General features: G+C 41.7%; 1 protein-coding gene across 2 annotated transcripts in view; it reads left to right on the top strand.

The window, feature by feature from the left end:
* Positions 1-2,036: 2,036 nt before the first annotated feature.
* zdhhc17 (zinc finger DHHC-type palmitoyltransferase 17) overlaps positions 2,037-21,472 on the top strand; it is a 29,731-nt gene continuing 10,295 nt past the window's right edge. The window contains exons 1-9 of one of the 2 annotated variants that reach the window (XM_034205018.1): positions 2,037-2,200; positions 11,436-11,539; positions 13,341-13,463; positions 13,949-14,026; positions 16,064-16,208; positions 16,750-16,814; positions 17,409-17,571; positions 19,347-19,472; positions 21,070-21,078. In XM_034205018.1, coding sequence (XP_034060909.1) covers positions 2,138-2,200; positions 11,436-11,539; positions 13,341-13,463; positions 13,949-14,026; positions 16,064-16,208; positions 16,750-16,814; positions 17,409-17,571; positions 19,347-19,472; positions 21,070-21,078 — 876 coding nt within the window. In that variant the 5' untranslated portion in view covers positions 2,037-2,137. The remainder of the gene's footprint in view (positions 2,201-11,435; positions 11,540-13,340; positions 13,464-13,948; positions 14,027-16,063; positions 16,209-16,749; positions 16,815-17,408; positions 17,572-19,346; positions 19,473-21,069; positions 21,079-21,472) is intronic. The other variant, XM_034205019.1, reaches the window with a different exon arrangement.

Raw genomic sequence — 21,472 nt, 5'->3', positions numbered from 1 at the left:
ATGTGAGCGTCCTTAACAACGGTCAATAAGTCATTATCGCTTACATGTTTCCATCTTAAGCTTTGTTAGTTAGTTAGTTTTGTAACGGACGTAATGTAACAGTTGTAATGGTTGTAGCTTTTCTCAGACGAGGAGGGATACATGACTTGTTATGAAAAGTAACTACAATTCTACCCGTGATATACGATATACGCTCACCAATCAGATTGCTTGATTTGACTTGTCCGTTTTATAAGTATATTTTAATATTTTACGCTATTTATGAACTCACTGTTATTCTTCCTGTTAGGCATATTATTATATTTAATAATTATTGTTAATATTATATAATTGTTAGTAGTAGTACTTTTTCCCTTTTGTACCAACGCTCCATTCCTGACTTTATTTTGAAGGCCAAACACTCAAGTTCCTGTCTGTGATGTATAAACATGGCGGCTTGACGCAACAACAGAGTCGTCCTCCTCCTCTGCTGATCATCTGATCTGCCTGACTGGACAGCACATCGCCAAATGTGATGTGGTCTTGAATGAACTGTATCTTTATGTAAAGGATGAGTCCCCTTTTCGCCTCAAACACTGTCAAATTCAATTTACTAACATAGATAACTCAAGTCATGTAGCTGTGTCACGTGATTGGGTCTGTTGCTATAATGATATTTGTGTTAATTTATGAATGATTATGTAACATCACAGCAATATCATGTCTAGTGTGCCTCTACATGTCTGCAAGTTGTGGTAAAATGGTTATGTTATGCTTGTGTGTGGTGTGATCATGTGATATACGTTCTTCTACATTTGATTTGTTCCTGTAATATTAGATAAACACATGTAGGTTTACAAACTGTACAGCTGTTTTCAGTGCATGCATGCTTTGGTAAAGGGTGACATCCTGTGGCTGATGGAGGTTTAGCTTTAGTGGAGTGTGATGGGACATGGAGAACATCTAGAGGCAGAAATCAGTAACTGCAATGTTGTCCATGCTTTCCGTTTTTTAATAGAATTAAGTCAGATGTTATGTGTACATAGCAGAGTATATTAGATAAGATAAGTTAAGATAGGACTGTATTCATCCCGAAGGAAATTGGTGTGCCAGAGCAGCAGAATAATAATACAACTGTACACTAACAGTGCAGTAAAAAACAGTATTAGCATTTTTAACTAGTACACATGGATCTTTGTGCAAAACGCTCTGATTATTGTCCATTTAATTTGTCTGAGAAGGAATTGTTTGAATATGAAAGACAACAAACAACATAAACAACAATAGATGAATGTTATGGATCTTAAAGCATCCAAGTGAGGAGGGGAAGGTTTTTCCACTGGCATTTAAGTTTAAAACACGCAGGGCATACATAGTATAAATATTATAATTTGTATTAAACATGATATGAAGTAGTAATGGTAGCCAGTACGGATAAAAAGACAGGATGTAAGACCACACGTTTCCTGTTAACTGTTTCCGGTCTGGTACACTTTGCTTACGTCAAAATAAACCAGGCGCTGAGCTGCACTATGAACCCCTTTTGTCCACAAACCCATCTTTAAGTAAGGTAGAAGGTGGTTGGTTTTCACATTTTCAAATGTAGTTTCTAAGAGGGTGCTGTTAAAATAATGTGGTACTGACATTTTCAAAATTAGGGTCAGAGGTTAACTCATTTCAGGAGGAAGACACTTGATTTTAAGGTGGGGAGACTTATACATATCCAACCAACTCCACAATGGGGAGGTTTCTGTATTTAACAATTCATATCTTTCAAACCTTTTAAGCACAAGGTGTGCTTAGTCACTCTGTTCCCACCTGACGATAAGAAGTCCATTATACCCTGAACAAAAGATATATAAAGTATATTTTCCAGCTATTCAAATAAATTAAAAGGGTGACCACTTAGTAAAATATTTCCATTTCCGCATCACCTGTCCATTATGACAAGTGTGTTACATAAAGCAGGCAAATCTGACATGTAGAGTTTGCAATAATGCATATTTGTAAATATACTTAATATTTTATATTATTAGTAGCCGGGGGTCACTGTGGTCTGTCCTTCCTCAGAGTTTGAGTGACAGCTCCTCTCCCCTCTGTTTGTTTCCCCCACACAGCCTCTTGTTTCCCATCATGCTCAGCGAACATCACCACCAAGATGGCCGAAGCTATGGAGGAATATGAGAAAGAAGCTGGCTGCGTCCCTATTCTCCATCCCGAGGTGAGTTACTAACACTTCACACATTCACACGGACACATTCACACCTACAAAACACTCAAAGCACGTCTGTGTGTGTGTAACTGTGGGATTTAGCCGTGCTTTTTTCGGTAACTCCCGATGCCCCCTGCAAAAAGCACCGGTGGGGGGTTGGCAGGAAGCTAACGATGCTAACGATGCTAATGCAAGCCCTTCTTCTGCTGCAAAGCAAGAAACACACGCTGTGCAGATGTTGGTATTATGGTAACAAGGTGGTGTTTTCTGCAGCAGGAACAAGGACTATAAACCGTGTGTGTTTAAGTGTGTTATATAAAACATTAATGGTAATAATGCTTCATCCTTGCAGTCATACGACGTTAGCTGTGTAGCTAAACAGAGCTGCTGCTTGTGTAGCTGCACCAGTATCCCTTTATTATGAATGGTACAGTGTAACAGCAAAAGTGACATATCAGCTAGCAATAATAGATATAAGCTAACATTATGCTATTCCTTGCACACTTTAAGTTAATAACATCCTACTTTTACATTTTGTTAGCTGTAATTTGGCCCTCCATAGTGTTTCATTTGACAGATAGTCTACAGATTTGTAGATCATGGTACATTTGAATATATCTTACTTTTTAGCTCTGCTTCATTTTGTGTTTTCATGGGTTTATAGTGTATTTTCTACTGTTTTTATTTTCAAATGAGGTGCAATGCCTTGTTTCAACATGCTGCTGTGACGAGAATGTCCCAATAAAGTATATCCTATCTTATTTTATACTAAATACAGAGAATAAAACACGTTAGTTCTGTAGCTAAACACTGTTGTTGCCTGTGTATCTGCAGTGATGTGAGTTAGGGTCAAGTGTGTATGTGTTTATTAATCTGTGGTGTCTAGTAATGGGTCATAATAATAGGTCAATATTAACAGCTACACATGTAAAAAGGAATGAACATCCATATTAATGTCCTAGTGTTATATTTTGCACTGCCTTATTCGTCCCACAGAGAGGAAATGCACATCGTTACAGCAATAGAAAAGCATGCATAACATATTCAAGTATAAATGACACGATTCGCAATGAACAAAATACACATCCAGTATCAGTATTTACAGCGTAGCATGTGTAGTAGTGTGATTAAAGTATTAAAAGGTGGAAGTATATATTTCAGTTATTTACAGGTGTATCACAGAAGTTGATATCTGTCAATATGTCATTGAGCATAGTCGTCCATGTCCTTTATGGCGTTGTGAACGTTTTGTTATGTTATTAGACTGAACAATAAAGCCATTTGTTTAAAGAAAAAAAACCAGTAAAGGTCAGTGTTGAAATAATAGCATGTCAACAGTGTTGGCTAATAACAAAAGCTAACCTGGCAGTGACACATGTTTTTGATATTCTACTTTTAATCTAGCTAGCTTTTAATGTGTAGAGGTATTTGAGCCCACGATACCTATCTTTATCATTTCTGCTTCCATTGTGACATTGAAATGAGGATAGTTTACATTAGGGATCGACCGATATGGCTTTTTCAAGGCCGATACCGATACCGATTATTAGTAATCAAGGAGACCGATAACCGATATTTGGAACCGATATACATTTGCAGTCAAATCAGAAAATCTTGGTGTCAAAATGTAGAATAACACAAACTCCAACACAACTCAACTTCTTTGAAATGCATTTAAGCATATATTATCTTTAATTAACTTTTAAACATCTTACAACTGGTTTCCTCTCTGTGCCCTTTTCTTTAGTGCAGCCATCTGCAATGAGTTTAGCGTCCACACTACAGCTTCAAAAAAAGCTTGGAGCTGGGCGTGTCTGAAGCTTGGGGATTTTATTCGAGCAACGCGACCAACAACCAATCACATGAATCTCCCGCCCCCGACATACAAAGCAAAAACCCCCGGGGATTTTATGGGAGCAATATATATATATATATATATAACTCCCCAAACAGGCGAAAACCTACCAGTTTCACCCACTGTCTCTGCCACCTCCCTCCATGCCTGGTTCCTCCGGTTTGTATCCCGGTAGGTGAAGAGGGTCTGCTCATACAAAACCGGGTGATTTGCTACGGCGATAATTAGTTTCTCCTCCATCTTTTTTTGAAATATAGAAATGAACGGCGGGATATCTCTCCCAGCTTAGACGTGGTTTGATTGGCTAGGGCTTGAGCTGTCAGATTTTCAGAAACGGGATTTAATTGGCTGGCGCTGGCTACTCCGGCGTCAGAATTGTTCAACTTCTGACGGCGGAGACGGACCGCTCTGCTACCCACAATTCAGTTCGGCGAGAAAAAGCGGCAACGTGACGTCACCCCGTTCAAAGTGAATGGGCAGATTGAAGCTGTCGACGCTGTAGTGTGGACGGGCCCAAGAGAGAGACAAGAAGTGGGGCTGCAGGCTGACATGCTTAACTAACAATAATGCTTAATTTATTATATCTGTCTATCTAGCATAAAATCCCAATAAGCTGCTCGCAACTGCAAAACACTAGTGCTAGCTAATGTTTTGCAAACTATTAAAAGTGAGGCTATCACAGTAGACCTAACGTTAGTCTCGTAGCCTCACTTCTAATATTTTGCTAAACATTTGCTGGATACATGTTGGCTAGCTAATGAGCTTCATATATCAACCTGAAAAACTGCGAGGCGCCACTCGCAGCCCCCCCCCCCTCCGCACCACAGTTACTCCGCTGCGAGACGCTGCACGCACCCCCAACTCTGACTGACTTCCTGTGTAACTGGGAAACTGATAGAATTGGATCATAAGATCGTGGTGTTTTTGTAACTTCAGCATAGGGGATAGGGATGTTTATTGAACTTCGGTTTAACACATGTATGGCTCTGCCGCTCAGCGCTGCTGCTTGCTTCAGTCTGTGTCTGCGTTCTTTCGCACCTGCCTGTAACCTGAGAAGGTCCCGCCTCTCTGGCTCCCGCCCGGAAAATCTTCAGTAATAGCCTATCAGATAGCGCTGTGGGCGGGACATTGCTCGTGTACACAGATGCGGCTTTCACACCAGCGCTTTTCCCTTTCTAGCTCCGAGCTAGAGCTTTTCTGGTTCAGCTCCGGTTTCCCTTTTCTGCTCCCGCTCTGTTCACACCGCCCAGCACCCGACTGGTGCTGCCGCTGCTGCGTCATGACGTCACCGTTTATATCGCTGATTTGCTCCCCAACGGCGTTACGGCGCTCACAACAACGGGGAACTGCGTCGGGTCGATGATCGTGTTGCTTTTAATCACACGAAGCCAGATTAAATTGAATAACGACTTCTCCAACCTTATACTTTGCTCCAGGGTGCCGTGGTTCATTGTTTATTAATGTGTTTCTGCAGCATTTACCGACCGCTGCACTGTTGGCTGCTCTTCCACAGGAGTTTATTCTCCTCCGTTAGCTCCCGGTTAGCTCACACTGCCGCGGCCGCTCTAAAGTATTCACTGTCCGACTCACACAAGCAGCTGATACATATCCCCAGTTCCCCTTAAACCGTTTTCTACAGGCACATTTTACCGGCGTATTTTTATTATGATTCTGCTTGTGATAGTCGGACACGACAACCTGTGCAGCCCATGTATTGATTCCATCCGATAGCTGCTACAATACAAAACAAAACGTCTGCCTCTCTCCACAATGATCAATAACAATGAACGGATGGTCAAAGTAAGGTACAAATAAACAGAATCACACGAAGCCCGGTTAGTGTTGCCTGACTTTATAAAGTGTGTTTATAAGCACTACTGCTTGTAGGCAGGCATGACAGTCGACCCATGTTCAGTTTAGTTTCCTGCACGCCTCGACGTAAGAGAGACGTAAGCGACGCCACCTCTTAGCTCCGAAGCTCTTGCCTCTAGACCGACAATATTTTGGAGCTGGAAGTGAACCGGATTCCGGAGCTAAGAGCCGGCGCCGCTGCGGTGTGAACAGGAAAAACCGGCGCTTTTCAGGCTCCAGCTCCGAGCCGGAGCTGAAAAAGCGCTGGTGTGAAAGGGGCAAGAGCGGTGACTGCAGCCAGAGAAACGGCCGCATCAGAGCCAAAGTTTTATCGGCAATTTGATTTATAAAAAAAAGGCCGATACCGATAATCGGTCAAATGCGGAATATCGGCCCCCTAGTTTACATACGTTGTTGTTGTTGTTGTTGTTATGCCCAAGTCCAGGGGAACCTAGGCCCAGCACAAAATTGCACTCTCCCCACTCCCAAGAAATGGACAATGAGACACAAAAATGCCTTTGGTCATTTTAATTACCTGTTTGTTTTTAAAGGAGACGAGACAACCCACATAAACAAATAACCCTGGGCATACATTACCTAACCTAACGAGAAAACAGGATTTGAACAAAAGAACAGGGTGTCGCTCCTGGGCAAGACAGGTTAAATTAGCAAAGATACCAAAAAGTACAAAAGGACCGGTAATCGTTAGATTGAACCACACAGAACAATAGATCAGGTTTTCTACAACAGTCGAGAGGCGCTTTCACACCAAGTACTTTGCCGTACTTAGTTCTACAGAACTTAGTTCATCAGGACTCTTTAGTTCTGAGTTTTACGGGGCGTGGTTTGCAATCCGCCCAGCCAATCAGAAATGGGAACTGAAAAGCGGGTGGAAGGTTCTTGTAGTGGCCAAAATCCCCAAAAGTTTGTCTTGTAACCTTCACCTCAAAAGTTATTGTTCTTGGCCACATGTAGAGCTTGGGCCTCGGGAGCAGTGTCAGACTCGCAGTACACAATCCACTGGACGTTTCAGTTGCTTTTCAACGTTTATTTCCAGTAAAACAAAATACGAAAACAATATGTAACATAAACTGAAACAGCAGATCCTAATAATCTGTTTTTGCTAAGCATAAGGTTGCGTCTGCGTGACGGTATTGCTGCTGCCTGTTGCTCTCCCGTCACACACCGCACCTCCAATTTAAAGCCCCGCCCCCTTCACCTGAGCAAAGCACACCTCTCACTGAAACAGAAAAATGCATTAATAAAGGTTCCAAATAAATCAAAACAAACTTAAATGCGGCTCCTACAGTTTGCACATTTTCGGAACTATACTGGGAAAAGTACTCCGGTGTGAAAGCGCCTAAGAAGTTGGGAGTAGGAAAGGTCGACGAGAGAGAGGGCAGAGGAACTGCGTGGCTGCAGCTTAAATGCTCCTGTCTCTTCAGGTGGACCAATCAGCCTGTCGAAGGCAGCCAATCAGCGGGCATCACCTGCTCACTCAATAAGACAATCGTATGCTGTCGTTAGCATTATATTCATCATGAACTTGAGTAGAGCTGCGAAAATGTTAAATACTCAACACGTACTTATACTCGTCTACTATTTTACAAATCAACTAAACATTAAGGCATGTAAAATGACAGGAAACGTGGTTTACAGCCTTTCCAATATGGAGATATCCAGATTTCTTGGGTTTATATCATAATAAATTGAACATCTTGTGGATTTGGGCGTATTTTTTTCAGTTTCCTGACTTTTTATCGACTGAACAATCTTGAAAAATGTTTGAGTTTCAGCCCTTAACCTGAGGCTGTATCTTCACCCCTTATTTTGTTTTACATCATGTGTGTGTCTGCTCTTTTCATGTATGCACAAATACGTGTCACTGCTCTGGGGAAAGGTAGGTTTTGCATATTGAATAAAGCCAGTTATCACCAGGTACTTTTTTTTGCTGGTAATCTAATCAGGAAGCGTCCACAGTTTGTCGCGTCAATGATACTTGGCTTGCTTTTGTCTCGGCAGACCTGTTCAGCTTGTTGTTTCGCAGAGAGTAAGCCCTGTGTTACACTTCAGACTTGCTCAATAACTGGGCAGTGTGCAGTTCAGATTTATTTGAACTTTGAGGAAGTGGTTTGGAGGCTTACAGGTGCTCCAATTCACTTAGAAAATAGGTTTAAATGCACATAGTGAGGTGATTGTCTTGAAGATCTCGTAGCCATTTTCTTTTGATTTAATAACTAAATATAATACTCCTGTTTACACATGATGTCAAAGCCAATATGGAACATCAGTGGTGCTTCATCCATAGATAGATTTTTGTATATTGTGGTGTCGGATCGTAGTTCATACGTGACCCCAAAATTGGAAAATGTGGTCCATAAGGTCTGCTATTGGAAAGACACACTGAATCTTAAACCAGTGTCATTGTGAGTTTGGTTTGCACTCAGGAAGGAGAACCAGACTGTGACATCTACTTTGTCATTTAATACTAATCTCTCTTTTGTGAGGAAGTTTGATCGGTTCATTTTCAGATTACGAGCACCGTTTCTTCCTTATTTGCCGAGGGAAATCTAACCGCACCCGTTAACAAATGACCAGAACCTCCACTATTGATATGAAGCAGTTTTAAGAAGGTATAAAGAGGACTGTAAATGCATTTTTCAAACTTTTACGAAAAGTTTTCACTGTGGCTCAGTGTGATGGAGCAAGTGCCTCTGCAGTCAGCATGTCGTTGAGACACTTCACCCCAAATTGCTCCGGAGGGATTGCCCACAGTACTGAGTGTATGTAAGTCGCTTTGGAAAAAAGCGTCTAACTAGTGACATGTAATAGGACCAAGTATTTTGAACTGTAATGTTCTTGTTCTTTATTAGGATCCCCATTAGCACTAGCATGAGCATTGGCTATTCTTCCTGGGGTCCTCACACTGGGGCTGTGTGTGTGTGTGTGGCCTAGCATTACTATACTTGTGGGGACCTAAATCTGTTTACACAGTCACGTGTGGGGACTCGCCTCCCTTATGGGGACAAAATGGAGGTCCCCATAAGGGCAATCATTCATTTTAGGGTGAAGAGTTGGTTAGGATTAGGGTTAGGATAAGTGTGTGTGTGTGTGTGTGTGTGTGTTGTGTGTGTGGTGTTGTGTGTGTGTGTGTGTGGTGTGTGTGTGTGTGTGTGTGTGTGTGTGTGTGTGTGTGTGTGTGTGTGTGTGTGTGTGGTGTGTGTGTGTGTGTGTGTGTGTGTGTGTGTGTGTGTGTGTGTGTGTGTGTGTGTGTGTGTGTGTGTGTGTGTGTGTGTGTGTGTGTGTGTGTGTGTGTGTGTGTGTGTGTGTGTGTGTGTGTTGCAGCCGTCACGTCTGTGTTCCTGATTAGATCTTCAACAGGAACAGCAACAAGCCTGTCCTTGGATTTGACTGTAGCCCTAACAGTATTTCCCTCTTTCTAATAATCTATAATCAATTACTGGACTGAATGCTCAGGTGTTTTCGAGCAAGGCCATCACCTGTAGTCTATTCAATCCTGTCCATCTTGTACTTTAATGTGGCTTTGCTCTCCTCACCTTTGGAGGATTATTGTCCCCGGATGAATCCAATGTATCTAATTGTTTAACTTGTCACAACAGAACTCCCTTCTCCATAGCTTCTACTGGACTTATAACATTCACTCTGTACATTCTATATTTATATTTAATTGAGTATCCCATTCCATGCAAACTTGATGTAAATAATATCCTGCCTGTTTTGTTTTGTGCTGCTGCAACACATGTCCCCCCCCAAAGATAATGATTTCTCAACATCGTTTACCGGGCACAGCAGAAATTGCTTCAACATTGAGTCAACAAACACACCTTTTTACACTCTGTGCAGGTGTAGAAACCGACCTGGTTTAGCGTGTATCTTTTATATCGCTGGGATTGCATAAGCTTTTATTTCCTATCACACCCTTGTAGTAAGTCTTTACAATTCGGCCTTTTCCTGACATGTGATTGAAATCTGAGGAGTTTAATTGTCACACTGAATATGTCGTCTCTTATCTAATGTATAACGTTTGGCAATATGATTATATACACAGAGACTATACATCTCTATTTATGGCTGAAACTAATCTGTTTTCCTTATCACTATACCGCTTGCCAACCTACTTGACTTCCTCTCGTCTGACCTACTCTTAAACCTTAAGCTATTCAATGCAGATATACCCTTACAAAAAACACATTTCCTCGAGAGTTCTCGGGGCTTTTTGCTTTAAAAAGTACGGAAACGATTAACCGCTTATCAAAATAGTCGTTTTTTATCTGTCTATCAATGAATATATCAATAGTGTGTCGTAGCATTTTGAGGTATGATGATCTTATAGCAGCAGCACAACTTTATTGACTCTAAATTAGGGCTGGGCGATTGTTTCGGTTTTCACGATTAATTTGCATTTTTACTTTCCTACCAAAAAATCGCGATTTAAAAACATTTCTAGACTCCGCAGATTTGTTTTGCTTTAAGGGACTCCGTAGTAGCTTACTCTCTCACTTTCCAGAACGCGCCCAAAACTCAGCCACATTGCCTGTGACTACCCGATCTGCAGCTCTGCCCGATCTGCTGTGCTCGTTATTCTCGCGTCCAGGAGAGAAGCTTTAAAAGGAGACTAAATGGAGTCTCTGAGAAGGTTCAAATGGTGCTTTAATTAAAAAAGCTCTCGTGAGCGAAGGGAAGAGAGCGAGCTCCAGCTGATATATCTCCTCCGCTGGCTCGCTGTGGGCCGGTTGGCGCTGCTGGGAGCCGGCCCTCCACGTCTCCAATGTTCGTTGTTGAGCATAACAGAGGACTCCGACATTGTACATTAAATATATAACTAAACACGCCTGTTCTCCTCCTTATCTCTTTCATGACTTTTCATTTAATACATTTTAAACGCTGTAATCAATACTCCAAAAATACAGGAAATACTTCACGGCTGGTTTCTTTTCCGGTAGTTCCGGATGTTGTCTCATACTACTACCCACGTCTGTAAACAAACGTATTCAAATAAACGGTACCTTCATTTAATATTCAGCAATAATAATATCTCGACGTCTATAGTTGCAGTGTTGAAATCAGTAGGTTTCGGTGAGCAACACTCCGTGTCATATCGCTACTAAATTCACCTCTATAGTAAATGGTATATTAGCCACATGCTAAATGCTAACCGTCCGGAGATGAAGGATTTTCAGAATAAAACTGGTTGTGCACAAGAACTTCTAGTTTTTCAGTATAAAACAGCATTTAAACTGACGGTATGCGTAACATTTATGATATTAAAACATTTTACACCTCACCGTGTTTTATTCTTATAGAAGTAAGAAGAGAAGTAATGGGGCAGAAACCTTCCTTTTACGCATTTTTTGCAAAGAAAATATGTATTTACATTTTGCCTTGGTCTGGTTTGTTTAGAAAAAAACAGAAAAAAATCGAGGTTTAAATCGAAAATTGTCCATTAGTTAGAAAAAAATCGCGATTTTATTTTTAGGCCAAATCGCCCAGCCCTACTCTAAATCTCTTTTCTTTCAGGAAATCAAACCCCAGAGTCATTACAACCACGGCTACACTGAGACAGTCAGCCGTAAGAACCATGTGGACGACTACAGCACCTGGGACATCGTCAAAGCCACGCAGTGAGTGGACATATGTTGTGGACTTTGTCCGTCTTTTTGATTTGATGTAACCTCGAGAAATGATTCATGATTTTAGTTTGTAATGTGTAACAGACGGTGTGTCGAAACAACATTTTGATGTATTTCACCTTGATGCTGTTCTGACTTTAGGGAACGTTGACATAATCTTCCCATTTCTTCATCTAGTTATGGTTATTATCCATCAACACATGAATGCAGCACATGTTCTATTACGTTACATGATATCTGACGCCTTTACCCACTTACATAGACTACAGTACGATAAGGGAGCAATTTGGGGTTAAGCATCTTAACTATGGACCCTCTGATTGGTCGACGCTCTTTTAACCCCCCGTTTAACTGTCAATGTTAAGTTCAATGAAACATATGTGTAGCTAGTCTGTGATTCAGATCCACTCTAAAAATGGGGTTCTTCTAGGTAGATTATATATACATTATAATCCTAGATAACATATGCTTAAAACTCTTCAAATGGCACTAAAACAGCTGTTAAATAATCATACTGCATCACAGAGGACACATATATTTAGGTCTTGCATAAATAAGAGCTAAAAATCAGCAATATTGTGTAAGTCAGTTCTTTCTGTAATGGAGGAAGTGCAGCCAGCCGGTTGCAGACGGGTCTTGAATCACTCCTCATGTTTACTTTATGATGGATGTGTTTTTCTGTTATCAAGATACCACATATTTTTGCAATGCAACAAGTAAAGTAATTCCACAAGCTCAGGAAATTATGAGAGGATTTGTAAATGTCTTCCTCATGAGAAAACAGAAGCTTTGTCTGGGACGTCACATTTCATTTAATGACGTTTAACTACATATTGGTTGTTTTGATTTAGCTTAAAGACAGCCATTGTGTAGTTGCTTATATCTGTTTAAAAGCCAGTTTGTTGTCTGTGTATGTAAGTGTGTATTCTGTCAGTGTCATGTTTTCAACCCTGTGTTCATCAGTGTTTGCACTCGGGATGCTCCGATCGGCCGCCGGTCGTTATCAGCCGATCAATCGGTGCTCTCTCGGGGTGTAACGGTATCCGTATCGTCACGGTTCGGCACATGCAGTCACACGACGAATACGCCGTATCCATTACACTATATATAATCCAGGGGGCGGTATTGCGCCTAAAAGCTGTTTGCCAGCCGCCCTTAAGCAACAAATGAAGAACAAGAAGAAACACAACAAAACGAACAAAATACAAGAAGAAGAAAAGTTAGTTTGGCGATTTCAGATAACACAGGAGCTAGAACCACCTGCTTCTTCTAAATCAGCCGTGTGGGAACATTTCGGGTTCCCTGTGGACTACAACAACGATGAAGTGTGCGAGTGGTGGATCGGACGAGGACGGTGTGTCGGCGTTGTTCGATAGCGGTAAAAAAGACAGTAAAATAGCGGAATGCAACGTGTGTGAGGCAGAAATCCTGCAGCTCCGCCCGCTGTGACGGACCGGTGAGCGGAGCAACACACACACTAAGAGTTAGACCTAACACACTGTGCTATTTGATCTACCTCTGGAACTAGCTACACTAGTTATACATAGTTTATTCTTCACTGTCGGGTCAGTGAGCTGCATGAGACGATACTCACGGGCTATATAAAAATGAGCCCCATTAACTGAGTTTTAAACATCACTTTAAATGGGAGATCCCCATAGGCCCCGCCCACTCGATCGGTATCGGCCGATACTGATTCCGGCGATCGGCCCCAAAAACCCCGATCGCGGCTTCCCTAGTTCGCACATATATTTGTTGTGTGATGATACTTTAATCGCTCTTCTTCCCTCAGGTACGGCATCTTCGAGCGCTGCAGGGAGTTGGTGGAGGCCGGCTTCGATGTCCGGCAGCCAGACAAAGAAAACGTAACGCTTCTCCATTGGGCCGCCATCAACAACAGGATAGATCTGGTCAAGTGAGTCCAATCATGTCAAGTGTTTGGTGGTGACGGAACCAAAGAGACCTGATTTGTGGTTGGATGGTTTTGCTATTTTGGAAGATATTTTAGATGTACTGTTACCCATCAGATGACAGTTAGTTTTAGTCATGAGGTTATATTAAATGTTTCAGTTATATTAGCGGAAATATATTCATAACAATGACATACATCGGAGAAATCCTAACATATGAGAAGCTTGAACTGGATCACTTTAGTAAGTATTTGTTTCTTGATAATGTTCTGAAGTGAAATCCATTGTTGAATTCATTGCAGGTATGTTTCTCCTCCTTTTTTAAAGACATGCTGCAACTTTGGGGATTTTGTTTTGAGGGAAATGATTTGGCTTTGCATACTTTGTTTCGTTCTTGGGATACAGTAATCTATCCATGCAGCCTACAGCTAGATGAGATTTATCAGAAAGACATATATAAGTTTGACCTGATGGCTTTTTGTTTGTTTAGGTACTACATATCTAAGGGAGGCGTAGTGGATCAGCTGGGAGGAGACCTGAACTCCACTCCTCTGCACTGGGCCACCAGGTAACTCCTTCATATTGAAAGTCTATAGGCGCTTTCACACCGGAGTACTTTTCCCGTTTAGTTCCGATAGTTTTGCGTTCACACCAAAAAGAGAACTTAGTTCAGAGAACTTTTACCCCATTTTCAGTCCCTGCTAGAGAGGTGGGACTATCCTGGGGAGAAAGAAGTTCACATTTCTGATTGGCTGGGCGAATTGCAAACCACGCCCCGTAAAACTCTGAAAAGTGTCGTGAAACCGCCATTGTATTTGCTGCCATTAGCATTATTAGCATTAGCCCCGCGCACCAACGCAGAGAGACTAACTTATGGCAACACAAAAGAAAACATGGGAGCGGTGGAGATGAGGAGGTGTCGGCGTTCTGGCGATTTACTCGGAAGCCAGTCCCCAACTCCGGGGACTTCCGGCCGGGGACTCCGGGTGGCAGTATACGCCGTGAAGTGGTTTGCGGCCTGCCAGTAAACCCAAAGAAGAAGAAGTGACGTCAGCGGCTTCATTTGCCTAATCCTCACTCAGGAACTTATTCTGGTGTGAACGCGATCGGCTCTTAGCTCCATGGGGAACTAAGTGCTGGGAACTAAGTGCTGGGAACTAAGTGCTGGGAACTAAGTACGGCAAAGTACTTGGTGTGAAAGCGGCTTATGGGTCACAGCGCCTCCTTTTTAACTTGATGCTGTTTTCTGTCCTCTTTGTCTGTATCTTGCATAAAGGCACGGGTCACATGACACCCGCTCTCCCACGCGTCCTGAATTATTAATTGAGTCGCCTGCCACTGACCTTTACAGCCCCCCGGAGTGCTGCTCAGCTTTCAAAAGCTTTATTGTCCAATGGGACGTTAACATAGCAGAAATATTTTTTTACTTTTATTCACTTTTTTTTATTCCGGGAAAATTGTGTTTTGTGATCAAAAAGGATAATAACAAATGTAAAAATAAGAAGTTGTAGAAAAAATGACCATTAAAAGATCAAATCAAGCAGAATAACACTAAGTTAAAGTAGAAATGTGCATATTGTTCATTATTTTACAAAAATAAATATGGTAAAATCTGTATATTAATTTATGTTTATGGGTTGTAGAATAAATAATAAAAGGTTATTTTGAAAATACATTGTAAAAATGCTGGATGCGGTAAAAGCATGTAACAAATCACCAGCGAGACAAACATAAAATGACAAAAACAAACAGGGAGTCAGGCAGCATTTCATATGCAAATATAGCAACGTGAGTAAATAATCGGACCTTTGGACCTCTGAAATAATGAAGTTATTACTAATGGCGCGTTTCCACTGCAGCGGGTAGCCCCGTTTAAGCGTCCTTAACCGTCCAGGCCGGTTTTTGGTGGCGTTTCCATATAGCCTAGTACCGGCTAGCGGGTACTTTTTCCGGCCCCATAAAATCGTGGTTCCCTCAGACCAGGGCAAGGGCTGAACTAGTGACGTCAACACTCTCGACTGCTGATTGGTCAGAGAGAATCGTCACAAGATCGCACGCGAGTTCATCCCTAGCGTCGCATATATATCTAGAAGCAAGCTTGCAGCATTTTTATAAACAGCATTTTGTAAACGGATGAGCTACAAAAATGGCTACGTCTAATAAGAAAAGCACACCGTGGTCGACCGAGGAGGTGACGACGTTCCTACATCTCATTGGGGATGATCAAATCCAGCGGGAGCTCGACGGAACAACTCGAAATGTGAACAAAAACAAAGCCGATCGCCCCGCCTACACTGCGTTGCTACCCCAGGTCCTAAACTGTAATGGAAATGCGCCACGGCCTGGGCCGGCCAGCGAGGCAGCCCGAGGCCAGAGCGAGGACGCTTAAACGGGGCTACCCCGCTGCAGTGGAAACGCGCCATTAGTTACTCTGCTCTTTTCACCAAGCTGTTAACCATTCTGCATTTTAAAGAAGGCATAAAGCAACTCGGTACTGAGCATAGTGTGGATTTTGAAATGTATTATAAAGTCTTTGATGCTGAGTGGTGATTTTCTGGAATAAGATGTAATGTGAAGTCTTAGTTCTGTGCTCTTCTTCTCCCAGACAGGGCCACCTCTCCATGGTGGTCCAGCTCATGAAGTACAGCTCAGACCCCTCTTTGATCGATGGAGAGGGATGCAGCTGCGTTCACCTGGCCGCTCAGTTCGGACACACCTCCATCGTGGCTTACCTCATCGCCAAAGGACAGGTAGACCACCTTTGGATCATAATATATCGTGGTCTATATGTTTATTTAGCTAACATATCATTTTATTCTATGCCCTGTTTTCTATTAACTAAATGTGTGAAAGCGCAGGATGGTTCATATCATTTAATGTCATTTATTCTTGAGGAATTGTGTTTCATTTTGTGTTTTTGTTTCATGATCGGGATATGTTTACGTGGTTAATTGAATGTATAAGTGTGTGTGATTGTAAGCATGTGGACCCCAGGAAGAGGCTCCTGTTAAAGAAAGAAAGCATACTTAAAATACCAAATATAGTCCTTTTTCCATTCAGAACTTGCTTATTTGACAAGATATCTTTAGAATATTCACTCTGGTCCACAAGGATATTATTTAAGACAGTGTAAGTAATTGCTAAAATAAAAATAATCTTAATTTATTTTGTGTAATTTGGGTGTAGCTTGTTATACCAGTTCTCTCCATCAGGGGGAGCCATAGTGTTGCTTGTATTTTCCACCTCCCTTCTTCTTCATTAATCTAATATATTATGTTTCCTCTCCTTCAGGATGTAGACATGATGGATCAGAACGGCATGACTCCTCTGATGTGGGCGGCGTACAGGACACACAGGTGTGTGTGTGTGTGTGTGTGTGTGTGTGTGTGTGTGTGTGTGTGTGTGTGTGTGTGTGTGTGTGTGTGTGTGTGTGTGTGTGTGTGTGTGTGTGTGTGTGTGTGTGTGTGTGTGTGTGTGTGTGTGTGTGTGTGTGGTGTGTGTGTGTGTGGTGTGTGTGTGTGTGTGTGTGTGTGTGTGTGTGTGTGTGTGTGTGTGTGTGTGTGTGTGTGTGTGTGTGTGTGTGTGTGTGTGTGTGTGTGTGTGTGTGTGTGTGTGTGTGTGTGTGTGTGTGTGTGTGTGTCCTTTGCTCAGTGTATTATGGAAAGGTTCAAGCATTTTTCTGCACCTATGCACTAACATTTCTTATTCAGACACACTTTTGACATAGGATAAGATGGACCTTTATTAATCCCTGTGGGGAAATTCAGTAGTTCAAATAGCAACAGGGTGAGAATTAAAAACTAGTGACAATTGAAAGTTAACCCAAATTAAAAGCCATATTAAAAAGGTTTTTAATTTGGTTTTAAACATTTCAAGGGAGTTTGCTGTTGTTGTTGTTGTCTTATTGTAGTGATCCTGTTTCTCGCCTTGACTGTATTTGTTGTTGACAGTGTGGATCCCACCCGGCTGCTGCTGACCTTCAACGTGTCGGTCAATCTGGGCGACAAATATCATAAGAACACGGCGCTGCACTGGGCCGTGTTGGCTGGAAACACCACGGTCATCAGCCTGCTGCTGGACGCTAACGCTAACGTCGATGCACAGAACATCAAGGTAACCAATCCACTGTCTTTCTGATCCTTCACTGCCATATTATAGACTATTATCGAGGTGCTATGATGACGTGTTTTTGTAGGCTGACCAAAAAGTTAGCATCACAAAAGCTTCATCGCATCTTAACACCACTTTATGGTTTTTGAAGTATAAAGCTAACTATTAAGGAACTACAGCACGGTCACATGACTTCACGTCACCACCGCTAAGCTAAAGGTGGCTAATGTTGGACTATAAAGGAACTACAGCACGGTCACATTACTTCACGTCACCACCGCTAAGCTAAAGGCAGCTAATGTTGGGCAATAAAGGAACTACAGCTCGGTCACATTACTTCACGTCACCACCGCTAAGCTAAAGGCAGCTAATGTTGGGCTATAAAGGAACTACAGCACGGTCACATGACTTCACGTCACCACCGCTAAGCTAAAGGCGGCTAATGTTGGGCTATAAAGGAACTACAGCTCGGTCACATGACTTCACGTCACCACCGCTAAGCTAAAGGCAGCTAATGTTGAGCTATAAAGGAACTACAGCTCGGTCACATGACTTCACGTCACCACCGCTAAGCTAAAGGCGGCTAATGTTGGGCTATAAAGGAACTACAGCACGGTCACATGACTTCACGTCACCACCGCTAAGCTAAAGGCGGCTAATGTTGGGCTATAAAGGAACTACAGCTCGGTCACATGACTTCACGTCACCACCGCTAAGCTAAAGGCAGCTAATGTTGGGCTATAAAGGAACTACAGCACGGTCACATGACTTCACGTCACCACCGCTAAACTAAAGGTGGCTAATGTTGGGCTATAAAGGAACTACAGCACTGTCACATGACTTCACGTCACCACCGCTAAGCTAAAGGTGGCTAATGTTGGGCTATAAAGGAACTACAGCACTGTCACATGACTTCACGTCACCACCGCTAAGCTAAAGGTGGCTAATGTTGGGCTATAAAGGAACTACAGCACGGTCACCTGACTTCACGTCACCACCGCTAAGCTAAAGGTGGCTAATGTTGGGCTATAAAGGAACTACAGCACTGTCACATGACTTCACGTCACCACCGCTAAGCTAAAGGTGGCTAATGTTGGGCTATAAAGGAACTACAGCACGGTCACATGACTTCACGTCACCACCGCTAAGCTAAAGGCGGCTAATGTTGGGCTATAAAGAACTACAGCACGGTCACATGACTTCACGACACCACCGCTAAGCTAAAGGTGGCTAATGTTGCGCTATAAAGGAACTACAGCACGGTCACATGACTTCACGTCACCACCGCTAAGCTAAAGGTGGCTAATGTTGGGCTATAAAGGAACTACAGCACGGTCACATGACTTCACGTCACCACCGCTAAGCTAAAGGCGGCTAATGTTGGGCTATAAAGGAACTACAGCACGGTCACATGACTTCACGTCACCACCGCTAAGCTAAAGGAGGCTAATGTTGGGTGCGATGATGACATTTAGACACTTGTTAGCAACCGCCGTTTTCTAAATTCACCAGTGGGGTATTTACTGACGTATTGTATGTCGCAGAACAGAACGTTAAAATCTCTTCGGCTTGTGTGAACCACAGACCTTATTTCAGGCATCTAACAAAAAAAAATGTACTTCGAAATAAGGGAACCAAAATTGCTTAAATGTTAACTTATTTCATTGTTTTAGGAGTCATTCCTGCACCACTCTGTCAGTGAAATGTAGCACAAGAAAGGTTGGAAATGTAGAGTTTTTTTGCGATGCATAATCTCGTATTGTGTTGTTTTTTTTTAGGGCGAAACGCCGCTAGATCTCGCCAAGCAGAGGAAGAATGTTTGGATGATAAATCACTTACAGGAGGCGCGGCAGGCCAAAGGCTACGACAGCCCGTCGTACCTGAAGAGACTGAAAATGGACAAGGTACGTTACAGCATTTCAATTTAATTGTCATCTACTACTTCATGAAGGTTGTCCGATTAGGCCTTTGTGATATGGCCTATAAATAATACCTTAATGATATACATATTGATATTTTAAATCCATTTGAATACCTCTCCAAAACATCTTGGCTGTCTAGGGAGGCCTTGATTTCAGTCTTTCCTTCTTTAAATACTTGTTCCTACTTTCTTTCCATTTAGCATTATATGTGACCCGCTCTATCGAAATCAGTCGGAAGTCGCAACGGCTCATTTCAAAATAAACGTGGATTTGCGTAAAAAAATAGTTGTTCGGGTGTTTTGTTTGATTTTAAATAAACAAAGTCTTGGCTTTCAGAATAAGAAACTTGTATTTCCAAAATCACACGATAAATATATTTTTGAAGCTTGTAAAGGGAAGATGACAGCTCTCGCAACTCTGCTGTTCCTCAGCGCCGCCCCCCCTCCCTCCCGCTGACATTATGAATGTAAGGCATATAGTAATCATAGATAACACGACAGGGTCCGTTACACTTTGTTTTCATCTGATTTCAATTAAACAAAGTCTTGGCTTTCAGAATATTAAACTTGTTTCGGCAAATTCAGATGATAAATACAGCTTTGGAGCTTTTAACGGCATAATTACAAGCGGAGAACGGAGTAACTTTACGGCACTGCAGGCATAACAACAGCCGGTGTTTCTCGTGAGTGTTTTCCCCGGGAAACAAACACAATACACACTAACCCAAAATTACACAAACACACACGTATACACTAGGGCTGTATCCGAATATTCGTTCGTTGGAGTACTATTCGGGTTTCAATTTCGTTATTCGTTTTTCTTTCCGTTTTTTTTCCAAATTGAATTTATTGAAATCTCCAATCTCAACGTAAGAGCTTGTGCCTCTTCGGGGGGCGCTAACACTTAACCATAAACGTTATTGTTTACTTTCTCCGTCTTTATATGTAGATATTACTTTTCTCCGTTAATCTCCGTCACGTTGTTTCCATAGCAACAACAACTTCCTGTCAACAGCGCTAACTCTCCTTCAAAATAAAAGCATGTCCATATAGACATATACAACTGCAACGAAAGTAACAAACACAATGCGATTTCAATTTCAAAGAACACAAATTGGGTTACATTAACAAATAACTATAAAACAACAAAATGTTGCTTAATATTCGGAGTACAACAACAATCCTGATATAATTAGAAAGCTAGGAATCTCCTTTTTCCAACATTCCAAAATGTGTCTTCGGGTCAATGCGACTGATTTCGATGGAGCAGGTCACATATAGCAAAAGACTGTTTTAATACAATCTATTTAAACAACATCTAAAGTTTATCTGCCTTTTGTCGTTAAAATCTCATATTTCTTCATGTCAAAAGTGCAAAAAATGCTAATTTATTTCCTGGTTTTAGGAATATTTTTTGCAGCCTTCTGCCATATGTCGAAATAAATAAATAACCTCTTGCGTCTCATGAGGTTTTGTGATTTTGATAAGATGCATAATCTTGTTTTTGTTGCTGCTCAAATCTGTTTTAACTCTGCTTGAATGTGTTGTCTTTTGTCTCTTCTCTGCTGGGATGTAATTAGTTAAAAAAGGTAAAGAACTAGTTCATTTGCAATAAAAAAAATACTGCGGTCTGTGGTTACTGTAGTCCAGATCCCAGCGCTGTAGTTAGCAAAGCTACCCAGACCATTTGTAGAACACATCCCACCTGCTTTGCTTGCTGCCTACCTTTTTCTTTACGTCTCCACAGCTGAGAGGGTACAAAATATACTTTAAAAAGACATAATGCTTGATTTGTATGTCGAAAAAAACATGTACAATAAGTTAAGTGCATTAGAAATGAGAAGTTATTTATCTAAATCTGCTTTATTGTGCAGTATCTGTTGAATTAATGCTTGTTTCAAATCGTGAATATCTGTTTTTGAGAACGGCAACCTGCAATACAGTTATTTTCTTAAATGTAAGCTTATAATTATGTTCTGATTC

The sequence above is a fragment of the Gymnodraco acuticeps genome, unplaced genomic scaffold (assembly GCF_902827175.1).
Source record: "Gymnodraco acuticeps unplaced genomic scaffold, fGymAcu1.1, whole genome shotgun sequence".
Taxonomy (NCBI): Eukaryota; Metazoa; Chordata; class Actinopteri; order Perciformes; family Bathydraconidae; genus Gymnodraco; species Gymnodraco acuticeps.
This window is presented reverse-complemented; position numbering and strand designations above follow the sequence as displayed.